The sequence below is a fragment of the Copadichromis virginalis genome, linkage group LG3 (assembly GCF_057382275.1).
Source record: "Copadichromis virginalis isolate Kocher_CV1m ecotype Utaka linkage group LG3, C_Virginalis_male_GT1.1, whole genome shotgun sequence".
Classification (NCBI taxonomy): Eukaryota; Metazoa; Chordata; class Actinopteri; order Cichliformes; family Cichlidae; genus Copadichromis; species Copadichromis virginalis.
The window spans coordinates 34,420,661-34,439,002 of record NC_140620.1 but is presented as its reverse complement, the minus strand read 5'-3'; the positions used below and the strand labels follow the sequence as shown (position 1 = coordinate 34,439,002).

Below are 18,342 nucleotides of genomic sequence, written 5' to 3'. Positions count from 1 at the left end.
AATGTTATACGAATGAAAGCCCACTATAAGTTCGCCTAAATCGCTGTGCTTTGGTCTTGTAGTCTTGTGGAGGTACAAATATACACAAAAGAAGTGGCATGGTGCTGGGACACACTGGGATTAAGTATTCCCTTCCTATGGCTTCGTGTCACATGAGTTTAGGGGTCCCTGAACTAGGCGGGCTCCAAAGTGTTGTGGACAATCTTCCCTGAAGACCAGTTATTAACTCAGTGTCACATGTGGAACACAATCACCTTAAAAGCGCTGAGGAAGTTTCAGCACAGGGTGGAATTAAAATGTCTGTCAGCGTCTCGAGCACTGGTTTGCCGTCTCTGCAGTGGATCCAGCGCACAGAGTGACAGGAAATCCAGGAGTTGTCAGTCCTATTGTGGCTGCTGCCGGGCCGCGGCAGGCCTGTTTGTGACAGCCGACACTCACCGGGAGGAATGTCAGCCCCCACCCCCAGATAAGTTTTGACAGCTGTAAATTGCGAGAGGGGCGTGGGGGTAGGAGGGAGGTGAGCTGCTATTTTTATCTTTCATTCAGCCAGGCCTGAACCAGAGAGAGACGGAGACCCCCCTCTCTATCTCTCACTTCTCCACAAGGCGACGAGTCCTTCTGGATCTCTCCTTTCTGCCTGGCTGGAGAAACTTCTGGAGACCCGACCGAGGCATTAAGACCTGGAGACACGGCCGGTGTGAAGGAACATATCTAAACGCAAGCGAACGAGTGCAGACTGTACAGTGAAGAAGAAGACATCGCAGTCCACGAGGCCAACATGGCTCTGCTGTGCTACAACAAAGGCTGTGGGCAGAAGTTTGACCCCGACAAGAACAAGGATGGTAAGATCCTCCTGCATGTGTCTGCTCCTTTACTTTAAACCTGCGACTCCGAGTCATCCTGTTATCAAAGACCTGGAGCTGAAGTGGAAGAAAACTGGGTGTGAGATGACACTTGTAGGTTGTCCGAAGAAACAGAATTTCCTTCATGATGATGATGACGTCTAAATTTTCAGCCACCTTTAAAAGGAGCTCTGCACTTTTATTTTGAAAGGGAGCACCCATGAATAGTTTTACTTTAATGTTTTGGGACTCGATTCAAATTCAGATTGTGTGCACTAAACATGAACAGTGTGTGAACCTGTGATCGTGACAGATTGACTGATCACGCGCTGGTTTGCGTGACATCAAGTAGAAGTTGTGTCCGTGTGAGAGAGACGGTCTAGTCTGAGACAGCGTGGCTGAGAGAGACGGCCATCTTCCTTCCTTATAAGGGACACACGGCACCTCCACACTGCAGTGACCCTGTGAGCAGCTGGGGTCTCAGTGAGTGTCTATATGCAGACTCATGTTGTCTTTATCTCCACTCTAAAAGATTCCTGCCTCTTCCACCCGGGAGCCCCCGTCTTCCACGATGCACTGAAGGTAAACTCTCCTCTTAGAGTCTGACTCGAGTGGGAGAATAAAACTCAACACTAATCACATGTTTGCTTGTTTGTGTCTCCAGGGCTGGTCCTGCTGTAGGAAAAGGACGACAGACTTCTCTGAGTTTCTCTCCATCAAGGTAATACAAGCTCAGGGTCCACGCTCCAGAAGTGTTTGTCATGGTGAAAGTACCAAAAAAACAGGGAATAAATTAGGAGAAAACATGGAGCTCTTTTGATGAATGTTTAATCAGGTGGCAGCAAAAGCAGTGGAGTGAAACCTAATGAGAGTTAGTGTCGGGCATTTCCAACATTTATTTTAAACCAACTAAAACCCCAGTGTTGTAATGAAGTATGATACTTTTTCAACCATTAAAATGAGCTTAATCATGCAGGACGGAGAGGTTAGCTCTGAATGATGAGTGAAGGCTTAATTAGCGGGAAATCTATGTTTGTTTTATGTTGAAAATTTGCTGCCCAGTTATCAGGATGTTTCATCTTCAGCCCAGGACATGCAGATGGCATTTAAAGATGAAGAGCGTACACAAAGATGTAAAAACCAATATGGGAGGTTGATTTAGCCACTGAAAAAGGTAAATACATAAAATAAATACACAAATAATTCTTCCAGACAGAGCGAAGACTGAACTTTTATTTGCTGGTAATAGTTGCATGTACACAATATATTTAATTGGTCTTTAACGTATGGAAGCTCGTGTCTGCCCCTCAAAGTTTTGCGCTCCGCAAGTTACAATTTCAGGTTATCATCTCAAAATATCGACTTATCTCAAAATTTCAAGTTAGTTTGGTTAATTACCTGAATCTTTTACATTTTTGTGACAGAAACAATCAATGAAAACAAAAACGTGAGTACAAAAATATTGTGTACATTGTTTCAGCTGTTACCAAATACTTACACAGTCTGTATCAGTATCATCAGTTCTGCACTGTAAGAGCAAAAAAGTACATTTTGCATGTTTGATGTTTTTCTGCCAAGATGAGCGAGGTTGGAGTCACTGGTGTGAGCTTAAATGACTTGTATTTAACAAAGCAACAAACTAATAAGAACCGAAAAACTGAAGCTGTCACAGGAGCACGAAAGGTTTCATCAGGTATGTGGGATCTGGAATCTCATCCAGAGCTTCGTTACCTGAGCATGACTGAAGTGACCCGTGTGGTTTTGAACGCAGGGCTGTACCCGCGGGCGCCACAGCGACGTGAAACCCCAGGAGCCTCTGAGGCCCGAGGTGTCGTCGGATAAGGGCGAGATTAAACACGCCGAAGGCCGAGAGATAATCTATCAGGGCCCCAAATCTGCAGAGATGCTGCAGAAGGAGAGACCCAGGTGTGTGTTTGAGATCTGCAGTCAGCTCTCATTTATATCAGCATCCACCTTTTTCTGATGCGCGTGTGATCGCTGGAGTTTGTCACGTTGTGTGTTTGTCCCTGTTTGCTTTATCTGTGCAGCGAAGTCATGGGGGGGGAGGTCACGGGGGTCACCGTGAGGTTACGGCTGGAATAAATTATTCACTGCGTAACTCTTGTGTGTCAGTCTGCTCATGCTTGTGTATGTGTGTGTTCATTTCTCTGTTGTAACGTGTGTGTGTGTTCATTTCTCTGCGCGTGCACAGTTCAGACGAGCCCATGACCAAACTTCCCCAGAAGGTGTTGGCGTCGCTGGCTCAGGCGCTGGAGAAACTGGACATCAGCAAGAGAGGAGAGAACGAGAAGAAAGGTACACAAACGCTCATCGTTTAAAAGAATCACAACAAACGTTTACTCCAGGGGTGGGCAACTCCAGGCCTCACAGGCCGGTGTCCTGCAGGTTTTAGATGTGTCCTTCATCCAACACAATTGATTTAGGCTACATTACCTCCTCAACATGTCTTGAAGTTCTCCAGAGGCCTGGAATCTGAAGCCTAGACTGTCCCATTTCACAGCCTCGAACTTCCGGCCCTCTAATGTGTAATGTGTGTAATGTGTATGTGTTAGTGCCCATAGGGAAATTACTCCTCTGCAGAGGGAGCAGTGTGTAGGGATGGTACCTTGCTCAGGGGTACCTCAGGGTAGCCGTGCAGTGGATTTGAACCACCGACCTTCCGATCATGCGGCAACAACTCTACCTACTGAGCTAGCGCTGCGTGGGCCGGTCTTTGAAGGGCCCAGCCCACGTAGACAGAAAAGGCCGGGTCCGAGTCACACCGGCCCTTGAGGCCTGGAGTTCCGCACCCCTGGTTTACAGTGTTGTTTCTTCAGGGGTGGTACAGAGAAATGAAACTTTAACTTTTTGAACTCTGATAGAGCAGCTTTGCATGATTCACAGTTCAAAATAATCCCTGTGCTTCCTGCTTTGAGCCAACCTCCTTCACAAACAGAAGGGTTGAACGGGAGGTGGGCGGGGCTTCTGAAGCTATGTTAGGGATGTCCGTGCTGACTGATGTGATACAGACCCATAAGCAGTCTGAAGTCTGACCTTTTTTCTGAGCTCAGTACTTAAATGTACACCTCGTTATCGCTGGGTTGCCTTCACAGCTTCTTTAACTCTTCCTGGAACAGATTCGACAAGCTGCTGGAAACTTCTCAGAGACTTTGGTCCATATTAACTTGACAGCAGCAGATAGTTGGCGTGGTCTTCTGCTTCGAGGTTCAGCGTGTTGTGCGTTCAGAGATGCTCTTCTGCATAGTTTGCTTGTGACGAGTGTGGTTATTTGAGTCGACTGATCTTTCTGCTCAGGTGTCAACAAGACATTTTCTCCCTGTGAATTGCTTTTCCCTGGATTTTCTCTTTCACATCATTCTCTCTAAACTCTAGAGATGTTAGTGTGGGAAAAACCTCAAAGTCACTTAAATAAACTTTCTTCAAAACAATCAGCTCTGCATTGAGACTTTTCTGAAATCGGGTGCGTAAATCTTTAAACGAGGCAAAGTAAGCGAGGCGCCGCAGTCAAATCGATATCTGTGAAAGACGAGTCGACGTGTATTGGAAACAGTTTGAAATATTGACGCTACACTAGCAGGTGTTTCTCATTTAGGGAAAAGTAAACTTTTAGGATTCAATTAAAGTCAGAATGAGCCGGTAAGGCGGGTTTATCGTGGATCCAGGAGTGCACGTGTCTCACTCTTACTCCAGATCAGAGTGATACAATGAAAAAATATCAGGAATGCAGTCTCTCACCGCCCTCCACCACCTCAGCAGCAGCTGTGTAAGCTTCACGTCAAATGACAAGTGTAGTTTTTTTCTAAGTATGTGCTGCACACTTCCAGTTTTATCGCACGTTTCTGAAAAAGAGGGGAAAAAATGTCTGCACACTGAGAATAATTTGATCTCAGTACAGCACAAATCAATACATCAAAGCTGCGTGCACTCTCACTGCTCTGTTAGAATAAAACTTGGACTTGTTAGTGTCTTATCTCTGTTTTTGTTTTTTCCAACAGAGAGTCAGGCTGTTATTTGCGGGACCCGCTGCAAAAACGCAGGATGCAAAACAGTGAGTGTCTTTTTGTCATTTGTGTGATTTAATGCCTGAATCTGAGCTTATCAGTCCTTTCAGACTGTGGCACCACGGTTGGGGAATTCTCTCCCACTGTCTCTTTGCTGCACGGACTCCACTGATTCTTTTAAGAAACAGCTGAAGACATTTTTATGTAGAAAATCATTTGATTAATTTCTTCTTATGCTGTTTTTATAGTTTTATTGTTTTACATTGTTTTATTTACTGTTGTATTGTTTTTATATTTCCATTTCCTGTGTTGTAAAGCACTTTGTGATTTTCATCTGTGAAAAGCGCTATATAAATAAATTTTACTTACTTACTACTTAAAGCTGAGACTTAACAACTTTTAAAAGACTCACACTAAAGTAGTCATCATAATACACACATGTGGCAGCTTTCTTAACCATTTATTACACGACATAGTGGAGCGGCGTTGGAGCTTTGTAATAACTTGACCCGGCCCCCTCAGATGCACCCAGGCAGTAACGCAGCCTCACTGATGCGCTTTCGTTTGAGTTCAGGCCATCAAGCCTCTGCTTCAGCCTCTGTAAAGTTTATTAAGGGCGCCATCTAGTGCACAAAGCAGGCAACAACACATATCAGCTGGTACTAACTGTAGCAGCTCTTTGTTTCCTCAAATGTAGAGAAAACACACAAAAGTAAAGCCTCCAAACAGTTGACTGACTTTTCATATTTACTAGAACTCTATGAAAAATGCTGCTTCCTTATAACTACAGTATGCTACAGGTATCGGGGGCGCTGTTTGCCCAGTGATTGCTTTTTCGTTTTTAATGGACTAGTGAATGCAAGGCTTCTACCTACTTTAATGTTTTCTTTTCTTTTTGCAGCATAAAAATATAAGGATATATGGGATTGCTACTGTACTCCTGAGCACAAAACTATAAATACTCTGCTTGAAAATAATTGTGTGTCAAGACGATGATAAAAGTGCAATAAGACGGAGTCGGTCTGTAATCAGTTATCAGGTTGGCAATTACATGCAACCTGTTTGTGATAATCAGGCAATTAACTGTGATAAATGAGTGAAAATGGCTAATTTGTTTCCATCTGCATACACAGAAATTCATACTTGAATCCAGAGTGTGGACAGAACCTCACAGATCTGAAACACAAATTTGTAAATAGCTGCAGCAGGATGGAGATTTAACTGCCAGATGACATCGGTGCTTGGCAGTCTTGACCGTAAACTGGAATATAACCAGTTGGCAGCCAGCTGAATCCAGTCACCTACTGCAGAAAGACCACTCAGACTGATGGCAACATGCTGGTGATCTGTCTGCATTTATAAATTGGATGGTAGTTATTCGTAAACCTTAACCAGTCTCTCTGAGCGTGATTGCAAGTGTTTGGAGACTGGTTACCTTCCACCACTTGACTTGTGATCAAAAGTGTTTACCCAGGGGTTGAGAGTGCAACATCACTATCAGTCACCAAAGATGGAGGCAGTGAGTGGAGAAACTGAGAATTGAGTGGTGACACACACATCGCTTCTGTGTTTTCACATCATTTTGACCTTTAACCCTCTTAAATACAGTAAAACATCACAGTTCACAAACCACACCAAGCTTTCACGTTCACAGGTGATTTTTTTTTTTAAGTCTTTAGTTTTACTTTCAAATTATTTTTGGATTTTAAACCCATTCAAATTCAAATTTTATTTGTCACGTACACAGTCATACACAGTACGATATGCAGTGAAATGCTTACACAACTGCTCGTGACCTAAAGAAAAAAGAAAAGGCTATGAATGAGAGGAAATAAATATGAAAATTAAAAAGGGTAAATTTAAATAGGAAGGAATAAAATAAAATATATAAATTAAAGTTGAAAATAAAATAACTGTACAACAAAATACACAATACACAAATACACAGTATAGAAATATATAAGAATGTATAAGAAATATAAATATATATACACAATAACAGCAGCTGTACAAGTATTAAATGGAAATGAAGAAATATACTGTCCAGTGTTGTGCAATCCACATTTGTAATTCAGTTTGATCACATGATCGAACCTTAATTAATATTTAATAAGTGTTAATTTAAATAAGTCCTGAACTAAAAACTACACTGGTGCCACCTTCGACATAGAAGGCAATGATATAGAAATGATCATGAACTTTAACCTGCTAGGATCAATAAAACGTATGAGCCACATCAAGGCAACGATGAAATCATCGGATAATATCTTAGAAATCTAAGGACAAGAAAAGAAGGCTTACGTACAGTTTGATTTCCTTCATGGTCACCTATAGTTGAACTATAAGAAAACAGCGCAGTCACTAAATCATCAGTATTTTTGAGATGTGGTGAGAAGACTGAGTTTATAAATTTAGGAGGACCAACAGACCAGTCTTGAATGAAATCGAGCCAACAACGTCACTGAAAGGACAGAAATCGAAGCTACTACTCGCCTACTTTGATTGTCATAAGGCAGATGAAGATTTCCTTGTGTACTCATTTTTATTTAGTCACCGTTTTGTTGTTTGTATCACTATACTGTTTTCCTCCAAAAACAAAAAAGGTTGTTGATGAAATGAACTCTGTTCCTGAAGTTCTTCCCATCAAAGGACTGAGGATAGGATTGATGTTTATTTATGAAGGTACTATGATTCACGAACGAACTGATGACCTTAACTTTAATTGCTTTATATTTAACAAACAGTGCTGACATAAAAGGGAGCTATCCTTTCACTTCACCCTTCAAGGTCTTTGCCTTTACAATTAAATATGGCTGAACGCCGCTTATTGGACAGAAAATATGACATCGCCCTGTTAAAAATGGAAGAAAAACGTAATCTTTTATGCCTAAATCGTTAATATTATCAAACGTCCCCATAACTGATCCGATGGTCTTTGCATTGTGTGCTATGTTTCTGTGTTTAGGTCTACCAAGGACCACAGACCGACATGGAGGTCTGCACCCACCATCCTGGAGCTCCCGTCTTCCACGAGGGGTAAGAACAAAAACTCTACCCTGCCACTTGTTTACTGGAGATTTTTTCTTTTTTAACAAAAACAAGTCTAATCCACTGTAACAAAACCGTAATTACATTCTTTATTTGCATAGCTCGTATCAAAAACAACAATTAGCTGACTTCTACAAAGGAGGGACGCAAACAAAACAAAACTGAAGGCCGTGCACGCAAAGCAAGAAACATAAACACGTCGAGATAAGAGAGTTAATTAAAGATTGGTAATTAAAGCAAATCTGCAACATTACAAACAGACTTTAAGAGTAAATAAACTGCAAGCGCTGCTTTTAAATCACATTAAGTGTAACGCTGGGCTTCCTACTGCTGGGGAGCTTCCTAACAAAACCTGAATTAGTCTCATTTCATGGGGATCACGTAGGGTTGTTGTTGTCTCCAGGATGACACGGCTTGTTTCTTACAAACTGTGACCATTTCTTTGTATTTTCTTTTTTTGTTGTTGTTTAGGTACAAGTACTGGAGTTGCTGCTGCATCAAGACAACAGACTTCAACGCCTTCCTGGACCAGAAGGGCTGCACCATGGGGAAACACCGCTGGGTCCCAAAGCAGGTACATGCACCACCTGGAGAATGTACTAGAGAAACTGCTGGTGGGACACCGGGGATCGGATCAAAGTTTGCAGAGAAAAAGGAAAACAGATCCCAAGGGCTGACAACAACATCAAAAAAAGCTTTAAAGTGACCTATTTTTGCGTGCACAGTTCACTTGTTCGTCCTTTTGATCACTATAAAACAAAGACTTGAGTGGGAAGATTTATCTGTGAGTGCAGACAAAAAACAAGTCAAACTTCAAGTCAAACAAATCATGTTTACCACAAATTCAAATGTCCTTGAAGAGCGCTAAAGCAATCCAACCACTCAAGCCAGGGCAGGAATAAAAAGGTTTCTTTCTTTCATTGGGATGTTTTGATTTAGATTTGATAACTATGATTATCAGCCTTCGAGTCGCTCCTCGGTCTCGCAGCAGTCTGGCTGTGCAGCTCACCGGTGTGTGTGGGTTCACGTGTGTGTTTGCAGGACAAGAAGAAGGTGGCGTGTCGCTATGACTGGCATCAGACTGGCAACAGCGTCGTCGTGACCATTTACGCCAAGAACGCAAACCCAGAGTTTTCCAGCATAGAGGCCAACCGGACGGTGGTGAGTTTAATGAAACAGACAACGCACAGCGTATGTGGTTGGATCTAGTATGACTTTGCAATGAGACAACCTCATTAATAAGCAGCTTATTCTAATAATTTGTGGTTTAATTAACTGTTAACAAATCAGGATTCAGCACAGTAACAGGTGTTAATGAGATTTAGCTCAACTTCCTGTTGAGGTCCAAAAATGAGTCATTTATGACAATCCTGTAACACTTTCTGAGATTGTAGTGATTTTTAAGAGGGTCTATGATGCACATGTAGATAATTTATCAACCACAATAAGATGGCAATGTGTATGTTGTGTATTAGAGTGACTGCATTTATGTAACAGGTTTTACTAAATTACTTTTGTACATCAGCGCTTTAACGTCCGTAGGTCAAAGAGATGCGTCATAGAAAAGTTGCACTCATTAACAGACTGACTCACATTCACTGCAAACTGTCACCAATCTGTCTGCGAGTGAACGCAGCCACCCTCAGCATCACCATGACAACTTGATTGCTGCAACTTCTTGAAGTCCTTCATTGTTAGCAAAAGAAATTTGATTGGTCCTTGTATGCTGCACAGTGGCAGCCTGGTGACTGTATGAGCTCAATCGCCAGTTTCAGGTCATACTGAGCATACATGAAGTTAACTTTGCTAATAATAAATAAAAAAACAAAAATATTAGCAACACCGTAGCAACCAGAGAGCATCGAAAGTCAATGAAACTCAGCGACATGTGGCGACATAGGGTGAAATAACCATTACCGATAAACTTCTCTCAGGCGACCAAAGTGACCACGAAGGGGTTCTCGGGAGAGTAGTGTAAACTTGCATTGACCGACTGTGAGCAAAAAAGCGATGTCCAATAACTGAACTGTTAGATGTGGACAGGGTTGTACTCTACCTTTGATTACGGAAGTCGAAACCATAGAAAAGGACAGACAAGCCAAGCGTCTTCAAGCTTTTTACTAATTTTACTAAGAAGTGCTATTTTAATTTTATACCCAGTAGCCTACTAATAATCATGGTCTAACTCAAGATTTTTTTTCATTAACAGATTTGTATATTTAGCCATTTATGCAATAAGACCTACACCGTTTCTCTGTCTTCTGTCCTCTCTTTAGCTCTTGTGTCAAATCCAGTTTGAGAACAATAAGATTTTCAAGAAAGAGTTCCACCTCTGGGGGGTAAGTATCTGCTGTCTGCTGGGAATCGCCTTTCCCACTTACACTTGGAACATTTGAGCTCATGTTCAAAGATCAGTGAATGGACTGAGGTTTGAGGATGGTGAGCACACAAAGCGCCCGACTCTTGTTTGGCAGGTTTTGCTGGCTGTGGTTGGAAAAAAGTATTTAGGAGAGAAAGAGGTAGATAAAGACTTTGTGTCCGACTAACTACGCTGGATGGACCTTTCCTCAGCAGTGGAGTGCTGTGAACACCTAAACATAATCTGAAGTTTAGAAATAAGTAAATCAGTTGCAACTAGATTTTCTTAAAAATATAACCGTGATCATAATCATTAGCTTATCCCGTGGTTAGTTAGTTATCAGTTCACACGTTTCTGATGAACACATTTAAACTAGATTGCGCTTGAATGTTGTCCATCCAAAGTTTGAATTTCTCTTACCTGCAGGTGATCAACGTAAAGCACAGCTCGGTCAATATGGTCCCATCTAAACTGGAGATAAACCTCCGCAAGGCCGACCAAGTGGCTTGGGGCAAACTGGAGGACCCGAACTACAAACCTGAGCCCGAGCCCGCAGACGACCCGTTCATCGAATCCAACGAGTCGTACCAGCCCGACTGGGACATCGATGATGACGACATCAGTGACTCGGACGAGGAGTGGGCCTATGACACGCCCAAGAATAAAAAGGCAGAGAAGGACGAAAATCAAAAGAAGAACGAGGAGGAGGAGAGGCAGAAGTTAAAGACGAAGGAGGTGGAGGAGGAGATGAAGAGGGCATTGGAGGAGCGGATGAAGGCGGAGGAGGAGAGGAAGAAGCTAGAAGAGCAGAGGAGGCAGGAGGAAGAGGAAGGATATGAAGACATGCCAGAGCTAGAGTGAGAAACGTCAGATTTCTTTGTGGTTTAGAAATAGAAAATCAAAAGAGATTTTTATAACATAGGACATATTTACTTCTGAAATAATAATTACTCACTACAAACCCCAATGAGACGTGTTTAAATGACCACGATATGGAAAACATGATGTAAAGACAAAACTGTACCTTCAATAGAAGAAATAAAGTTTTCTATGTCAGTTTCTACTTTTACATTTGTGGGGGGTGTTGTTTCATTTTGTATGTGTACCGACTGGTAGCATTTCACCACTGTTGGCTACATTCATACAGATAAATAGCTGGATCAATGTTATAAAGACTTGATATCCATCACAAGTCCCCTGGGCTTTAAGCAGAAAGATTAATGATTTTTTTTCAAAAGCCTGTAATGAATAATTAGCTAATCCACTGGTGCTGTAAATAAAACAGTTTAGGTCAGACTTTAGTTCATGAGTCATACTTAAATTGTATTTCCACACTTTGTTTTCATTATTATAAGCCTATTGTACATCTGTGAGAGCAGCCTACACAGTATTACTCACCGACTGGCTTTACTACAGCCAAACAAAGAACATACAGCATGTGGGCTAATTGTTTAGAGCAAGCGTGGCTAGTAAACAAGGCGAGAAAATATCAGGGGTAGTTTTGTGAGTGAAAATGCCTCCTTGATGCGGGAGTTTGTTGGAGAAGTCCCAGAAGTCGGAGTTACTTCTGTCACCTAAGAGCAGGAAACTGAAACTACATTTCACGCCGGCTTGCTAAAATTGGACAGTATAAGAAAAATGTTGCCTCGTCTGATGAGTCCCCAGTTTTACTACAACAAGAAAGCATCACTCCATCCCGGCTTCTATAAGGCTGCTGTGGTGTTGGTGTACTATTAGAGGATGTTATCTAAACAACACAGTCTTACCTGTGTCTTGTTGTTGACTATGCCGATTCCTTTATGACCAAAACTTCTGGAACTTGTTCCAGCACGGTAACACATCACCTTACAAAGCTACGTTCACTGTTCACTTAGATTGAGATATGGCCTCCATAGATCCAGATCCTAATAAAATGGAGCAGCTTGGGGATGTGGTGAAACGAGAGATTCACGTCCCAGATGTGCAGTGGATAAATCTGCAGAAGCTACGATTAGCTCCCTCCTTTGTGCTGCAGAAGCATGTTATTGTAAGAAAAAGGCTATTAAAAAAATGCTACAGAAATTAAGAATCTGCTCCAAAAACTAAAAGATAATTTTAACTATTCACAGACATCAAAGTGATTTATCAAGTGTAAAAATATACATAGAAAAATCAAAGAGAAAAATCAAGCAATGAGACAGTGCCTAAAAGTTAAGTGGGTAGACAATAGTGAAAATACTATTTAAGTCTTTACCTTTAGTTGTGACCTACTTTGATTAAAGCACGCCGAGGCCTTGACTCTTTTGTCAACCTGGAATAAAAACACTCGAAGGCGCAAGAGCACCACAAATCACAGTTACTAAATAAAACAACACACAAGATTCACACTTCAATAATTCATTTAATCTCCAGAGGGTTGCACTGACTTTGTCTTTGTTACAAACTGCACATGATAACACAATAAAACACCTCGCAACGTACAAGGTCGTGCAACATCTAGTCTGGCTTCCAGCACTGTCTCAATATATAGGCTGCTCAGAATCAGGGGTGCGTTCACAAATGTCATCTATGGAATACTGTTGCACAAACATGGCAGTGTTTGTAATCTGTGGATTCATTTAAGTTCCTTTGCTAGCATTTTTCTTTTCAGCTTCACGTAACTCCTTGGGAAGAGTTTCAGTTTGCGACATCAGAAAATTAAAAAAACAAACAAACCCTATAAAAGAAAAAACAAAACTAGGAGATATTTAATTAAAAGAGCAATAAATAAGCAATTACTTGTCCCAAAATGGCTTCCATATATTATGTTCCCCAACATCTTTGCAGTAATTTTCAGCACAACACAAACCAAATCAAAAACTATACACAAAAATTTCAACCCCCCCCCCAAAAAAAGGCTCAACACAAGCTGAACAACTTCTTTGTGTTAGTAGTTTGTAAATAACACTGGATTACATTTTAAATAACTTTGGTTTGAAATTAGTATTACTTTTTTCTTTTTTTTCCTTCTTCTTTGGGATAGCGTACCAATTGGGCTAAGGATGTTTAGATGACATCGCTGTGATAGTAGAATGACACAATCACGAATAACATTGGTGTCAAATGGTGTCGAGCTGCTGTTGGAGTAATTGTACCGCCACGAATGTAATAAACATTTGTGTATACAGCTCCATATATTCATATTTTTTTGTGATAGGTTACATATATCACACTTTATCGAAACACTTATGTCCGTATACATTTTTCATAAATAAAGATTTCATTCATCGATTAAAAAAAAACAACCCTGTAAACACGTGAAATCTTAGCGTACACACACACACACGTACACGTGATTACCCCCCAATCAAGTTAACCTCTTGATAAAGTGCAAGGCAAGATACAGTAAACTTTGAAATATATGACATACAACAACTCCTGCATCTCAAGTGCATGTGAGCGCCATCGCTCAATCACGCGCACGTTATTGTATGTCTCATAACCCACAAAAGTACAAACTTGGCACAACACCACGAAAGCCTCTAAGGTGTAGAGCGTAAGCTGGCACACTATGGATACAGTAGCACAATCCTACATCTACAACGCCTCACACTTATTCTGTCTGGTAAAGGATTAGTTTGATAAATGTGGAAAATGATGTCCGAACTCAACAACCGAGCACTTCTGTGTAAATGAAGCAAAGCTGATGCACAAACAACTTTATTTTAACAGACCTGAGTCAAAGTGAGATTGTGAATGTACGTTTCTGTCCCTTTTCTAGTTTTCAAAGCAGTTTAGTTATAAATTAAGATTATGTAGGCTTCTTATGAAAAAACATCTAACAACCACTGCGTCATATTGCTAGCTTGAAAAGCTAGTATTAGCTAAAACTAGCTAGTATTTCATTTTGTTTTAATTTTCTTACTTCTTACATTCTGACAATCAAACACTTGGCAGTAACTATGTCTCATGGTGTAGTTCAGGCCAATAAATGTGAAAATGTGAGTGTAAAGAAAAAAAAAAGTATAGCTAACTTGTACTGTAACATTAAAACTTAGGTAAAGGTTAGCTAGTGAATGTTCTTTATTATATGCTGATAGCAAAAATTTTATGAAATTTACTTTTTTGCTAGGCAAGAGGAATGTTTTATTATTATTATTATTTACAAATTTAGCTTTGCTTCTGAAAAAAGATGTATAAAGGAAGATGTCAAATCCTGCCAAAAGTTGGATTTGATTGCTTAACAACTGTTTGAGTAGCAATTATCGGATCCATTGCCACCGTCTCTAGTAGGGATGTACAGGACCAGTCGGCTTGAATATTACTGCAATTCCTAGTTGCACAGAAATACTTGTGGGTTGAAATGATTATAGGATTTTTTATGCTGTAATTGATATGAGTATTTGGTGGTTTAAAACTCTGATATTCCAACATTTGGCCATTCTCTTTTCAAACAAAACAGATTTCCCTCACATTTATTATTAATTTTTTTATGTGCGTGTTGTTGGATCGTGTATTTCACTTTTAGGCTAGTAGGAAAAGAAGGAAAAAAACAAACAGTAAACGAGTTAACAAGTTTCTGGAGTATTGTGAAGGAACAATTTTCGATTTCAGGGATTTCCAAACAGCAGAACAACAATTTAGGTACTCAAATAATACACTATTGATACACGGCTTGACAAAATTTACAATACGCAGGGTGTAAGTATGTAAGTAAGTGGTTTGTCTTTTTTTTTTTTGCTAAACTAACTCCTGCTTTTCAGTTAAACTCCAACCAGCCTGGTTTAAAACAAAAGTAACATTCACAAATGTTGCTGGTCTGAACAAACACGTAAAAAAAAAAATTTACATTTAAAGAAAAAATCATTTTCATGAGGCAATATCCACTGTGAGGCGAAGGCTAAGTATGCATGCGGGGACACACATAACAATAGTAATTGGCTTGATTATATGCATGGTGGCCAAAGAGTTTGTCAAAGGGGGAAGCAGCAAAGCCAGAACAGCTTCACAGGTTACCATTGGGAAAATAAGATATACAAAAAAATAGATATACATTTTGTAATGTTAATAACAATAATAATAATAGCTTTTAACCACAACAAGGCAAAGTCAAATATCCACTGACTCTTATATTACATATACAATCATGAATATGGCAAAGTATTAGTAACACACTGAGTAGCTGTAATGTTTTGTTTGTGTGCATCCTTGATGCTTCCTCCTTCTGTAAACGCATTTACCAGACGCTACCAAAAATATCTGCTCTTATCGAGTCACTTCATCTGGTACTGTGCCTCATAGTGGTTCACAGAACTGAAAAACTGCACAGTGGGAAGAAATATTTAACTCCCACATAAGCCACATTTTAGACCTCAATAATAACCAAAAGAACGTACTTTAAAAATCCCACAGTCGGATCTTTTCACAGGGCTGAATGCCAGATGAAATGACTCACAGTAAAGTTTTTTTTTCTTTTTGCAGCGTGGCTGCATAGCCTCGGACCACACAAGCCACACAACAGCCTATTAAGAACCACTTTAAAACCACAACAATAGAACCTCTGTAAAATCATATACGATTTATCATTTAACATCATCATTATTCACAGGTTAGTACAAGTCCACACAAGTACATTCCTCAGTATATATATATTTTTTGCAACATATAAGAGAATCTCCAGTTCAGTAGACAGTAAGGTCGAGATGTTTCAGTTTGTTCATTTTGTTGATTTGTTGCGTCGGAGTTCTCATAGCAGTAGCATCACGGAATAAATACTCAGTCTTAATCAACGTCTAAAGGCGATTCAAGAAGTTTCGAAATAAAACAATTAAAGTTAAAAGATTGTAACAACTTATGATTGTACATATAAAATAATATGGCTGAACTCAACATGCAAGGAGAGCACCACGTAAACACATTTCTTGGTCACGAAAAAAAGAAAAAAAAAAAACATAAGCCAGGAAGGACGTTGTTGCTCCACGCCTGCCTTGATTTCAGTTTAATTCGCTGCTGGCCACATCTACCAAACCAGAAGCAGAGCGCCAGTGGTGAAGCAATGCGATGCAAAGCCAGGGCCCTTTGGAAAAAAATTCAACAGAAACGGGGAGGAAAAATAAAATCCCCCCCTCAACCCACGTAAAATAAAATAAATCCTATAGTGGGAGGAAACACCTCTCTCAAGCCAATGGGCATTAGATTAGAGGTAAGGGTAGGAGGGGCGCTCCTCACACCTGGTTTTCAGGGTAACGGGGTCGGTAATAAAGCACCTCTAACAGGACTTCAGTTGCCTGAAGAATCTGCCTCAGTGGTCCCACCTTTGATATCCCAGGTTCCTGTGGACGAAACAGAAAACAATGAAAACCTGACCCTGCTTACAAAGACACATAACTGTGTGTTTTTAAAATAAAAGCAGGCTGAAGCTGACAAAGCCTCTTCTTTTAGTTCTTGGAGTAAACTGCTGTTAAGGACAACAGGACCTTGAAAAATGACAGCATCCCCCGCCTCTCTTTTTGTTGCTCACTGATGTATAATTGAAGAAAAATGCTAGCTGCTGTTTGTTTGGCAAACTTGATCCTTTGTGGTCTGGTTCCAGTGTCGCACAGTTTGATTATGTGGTTAAAATCAATTAAATGGTTTGCCCAGCGGGAGTAACTACTGCAAACAAAAGAAAAACTCTAAATGGCATGGCTGACTCAGTATAGCTGTAACCGATCCACAAGAAACTGATCCAAGTCCTGGAGACATGCAGAACCGTCTCCTCGTCAAAGGGTCCTTTTTATAGTTCCACCGTGGGCACTGTGACTTACATACACGACAGATACCAGGTGAAAAAAGATTAACGCTTCCATTTATTGCACCAAACAACCCAAAACGTATCCGTCTTTCAAATCATCCTCTCAGGACAGGACCTGTTCACTCCTATACTGCGTGCATCAATTTTTATTTGGTTTGGATATGCTTGTGTTCTACTTTGTATTAACACCAGCCAATTTATAATGAATTGGGTTAGGAGATCAAATCAGGACAGGATCAAATCACTTAATATGAAAAGCTAATAGAGATAAAAGATGGATTCATTTATGTTTTTCCTTACTAGGTTTAAAAGGCTGAGGTCAGTAGCTGTTTAGTTTTGCTAAACCCAAGAAGACAGAAAAGGAGCCTTTGGTCAACAAAATGCATGTTGACACAAACTTAACCTTTCCTTTGAGTTATATTTAAAGTTCAAGGAAAAGATTTTTTTTTCATGACTATTCATATGTGTATTTGTTTTCTTTTACTATAACCAAGAAGTACTACATAATCCATATTTTCCCTAGGGATTAATAAAGTATTCTGATTGCAAAACCTCAGTGGAATTGTAGTTTGTCCTTGATAAAGGACAGGGACGCATGAGTGTTGCTGCACAGCACACAGAGAGCTTTTTCAGTCAGTTTAATTTCAGAAAGTTTCATTTAATCTTAGGCCAGAGGTTTCGCAGGTCGATACCTTCGGCTCTAAGATGAAACCGTCTCCTGCCGTGTGTTTGGCTCCTTTTTCTCTCATTGTTGGACAGCAGGGGCTAAAATGACTCATTTGATGTTGAAGGTTGCTGACCTGGTCTAGACAACACCTTGGTCTTTGTATTGCTGTAACCCACATCCCAAAGAAATGAACAAACACAGCTAATGGCTCAGTCACACTACAGCGAAAATAGGACGGTAAACTCTTTCTGACTTTGGGGGAAATAAATATTTAAAATTCTGGTCGTTGCCCAATGATTGCTTTCAATATTTTTGCTGACAATGACAGATGTCAAGAGTTGCAACTGACAACCTTGTCTGGGCGAATACTCAAACACAAGGCTATTGCTCAAGTTGTGGTGGGAAGCAACCTGTCTCCTGACTGCAGTCACTCTCCAACAGATTGGCCAAGATTTGCAAATAACTGGAGTCTATTTTTGCAATAGGGAATACAATTGACTGGTTCCAAACTGCCTGAGCTATTTTGCATTTAAATTGCCGTCCTGAAGCAACTGCATCACTATTTGTAACTCTTTAGAAATGTATAACTGTCTATTTTAAACCTATGAGGTTCTGAACTCTTAACGCAAGTAGTTCATGTGAATTTCTGTGCA

The 18,342-nt window shown here is 40.4% G+C and overlaps 2 protein-coding genes across 5 annotated transcripts in view; one reads left to right on the top strand and one right to left on the bottom strand.

Moving 5' to 3' along the window:
* The first annotated feature begins 553 nt into the window (after window positions 1-553).
* Window positions 554-14,049, top strand: LOC146714303 (cysteine and histidine-rich domain-containing protein 1). Its single transcript, XM_085450765.1, has 11 exons — window positions 554-842; window positions 1,375-1,424; window positions 1,507-1,563; window positions 2,614-2,768; window positions 3,055-3,158; window positions 4,859-4,911; window positions 7,830-7,900; window positions 8,384-8,486; window positions 8,954-9,073; window positions 10,189-10,251; window positions 10,698-14,049. The coding sequence occupies exons 1-11, from the start codon at window positions 779-781 to the stop codon at window positions 11,130-11,132; spliced, it is 1,275 nt and encodes a 424-aa protein (XP_085306891.1). The 5' UTR covers window positions 554-778; the 3' UTR covers window positions 11,133-14,049.
* The window catches only part of LOC146714302 (diacylglycerol kinase delta), a 98,817-nt gene continuing 93,106 nt past the window's right edge, over window positions 12,632-18,342 (bottom strand). For all 4 annotated transcript variants that reach the window (XM_085450764.1, XM_085450760.1, XM_085450762.1 and 1 more), the window contains one exon: window positions 12,632-16,561. In XM_085450764.1, coding sequence (XP_085306890.1) covers window positions 16,509-16,561 — 53 coding nt within the window. In that variant the 3' untranslated portion in view covers window positions 12,632-16,508. The remainder of the gene's footprint in view (window positions 16,562-18,342) is intronic.

Excerpts from the sequence above, each read along its gene's own strand:
- LOC146714303 (XM_085450765.1), top strand. The coding sequence starts at position 779 with ATGGCTCTGCTGTGCTACAACAAAGGCTGTGGGCAGAAGTTTGACCCC. Across the intron at positions 3,159-4,858 it reads AGGAGAGAACGAGAAGAAAG|AGAGTCAGGCTGTTATTTGC; the intron begins GTACACAAACGC and ends TTTTTCCAACAG. Across the intron at positions 4,912-7,829 it reads AAAACGCAGGATGCAAAACA|GTCTACCAAGGACCACAGAC; the intron begins GTGAGTGTCTTT and ends TTCTGTGTTTAG.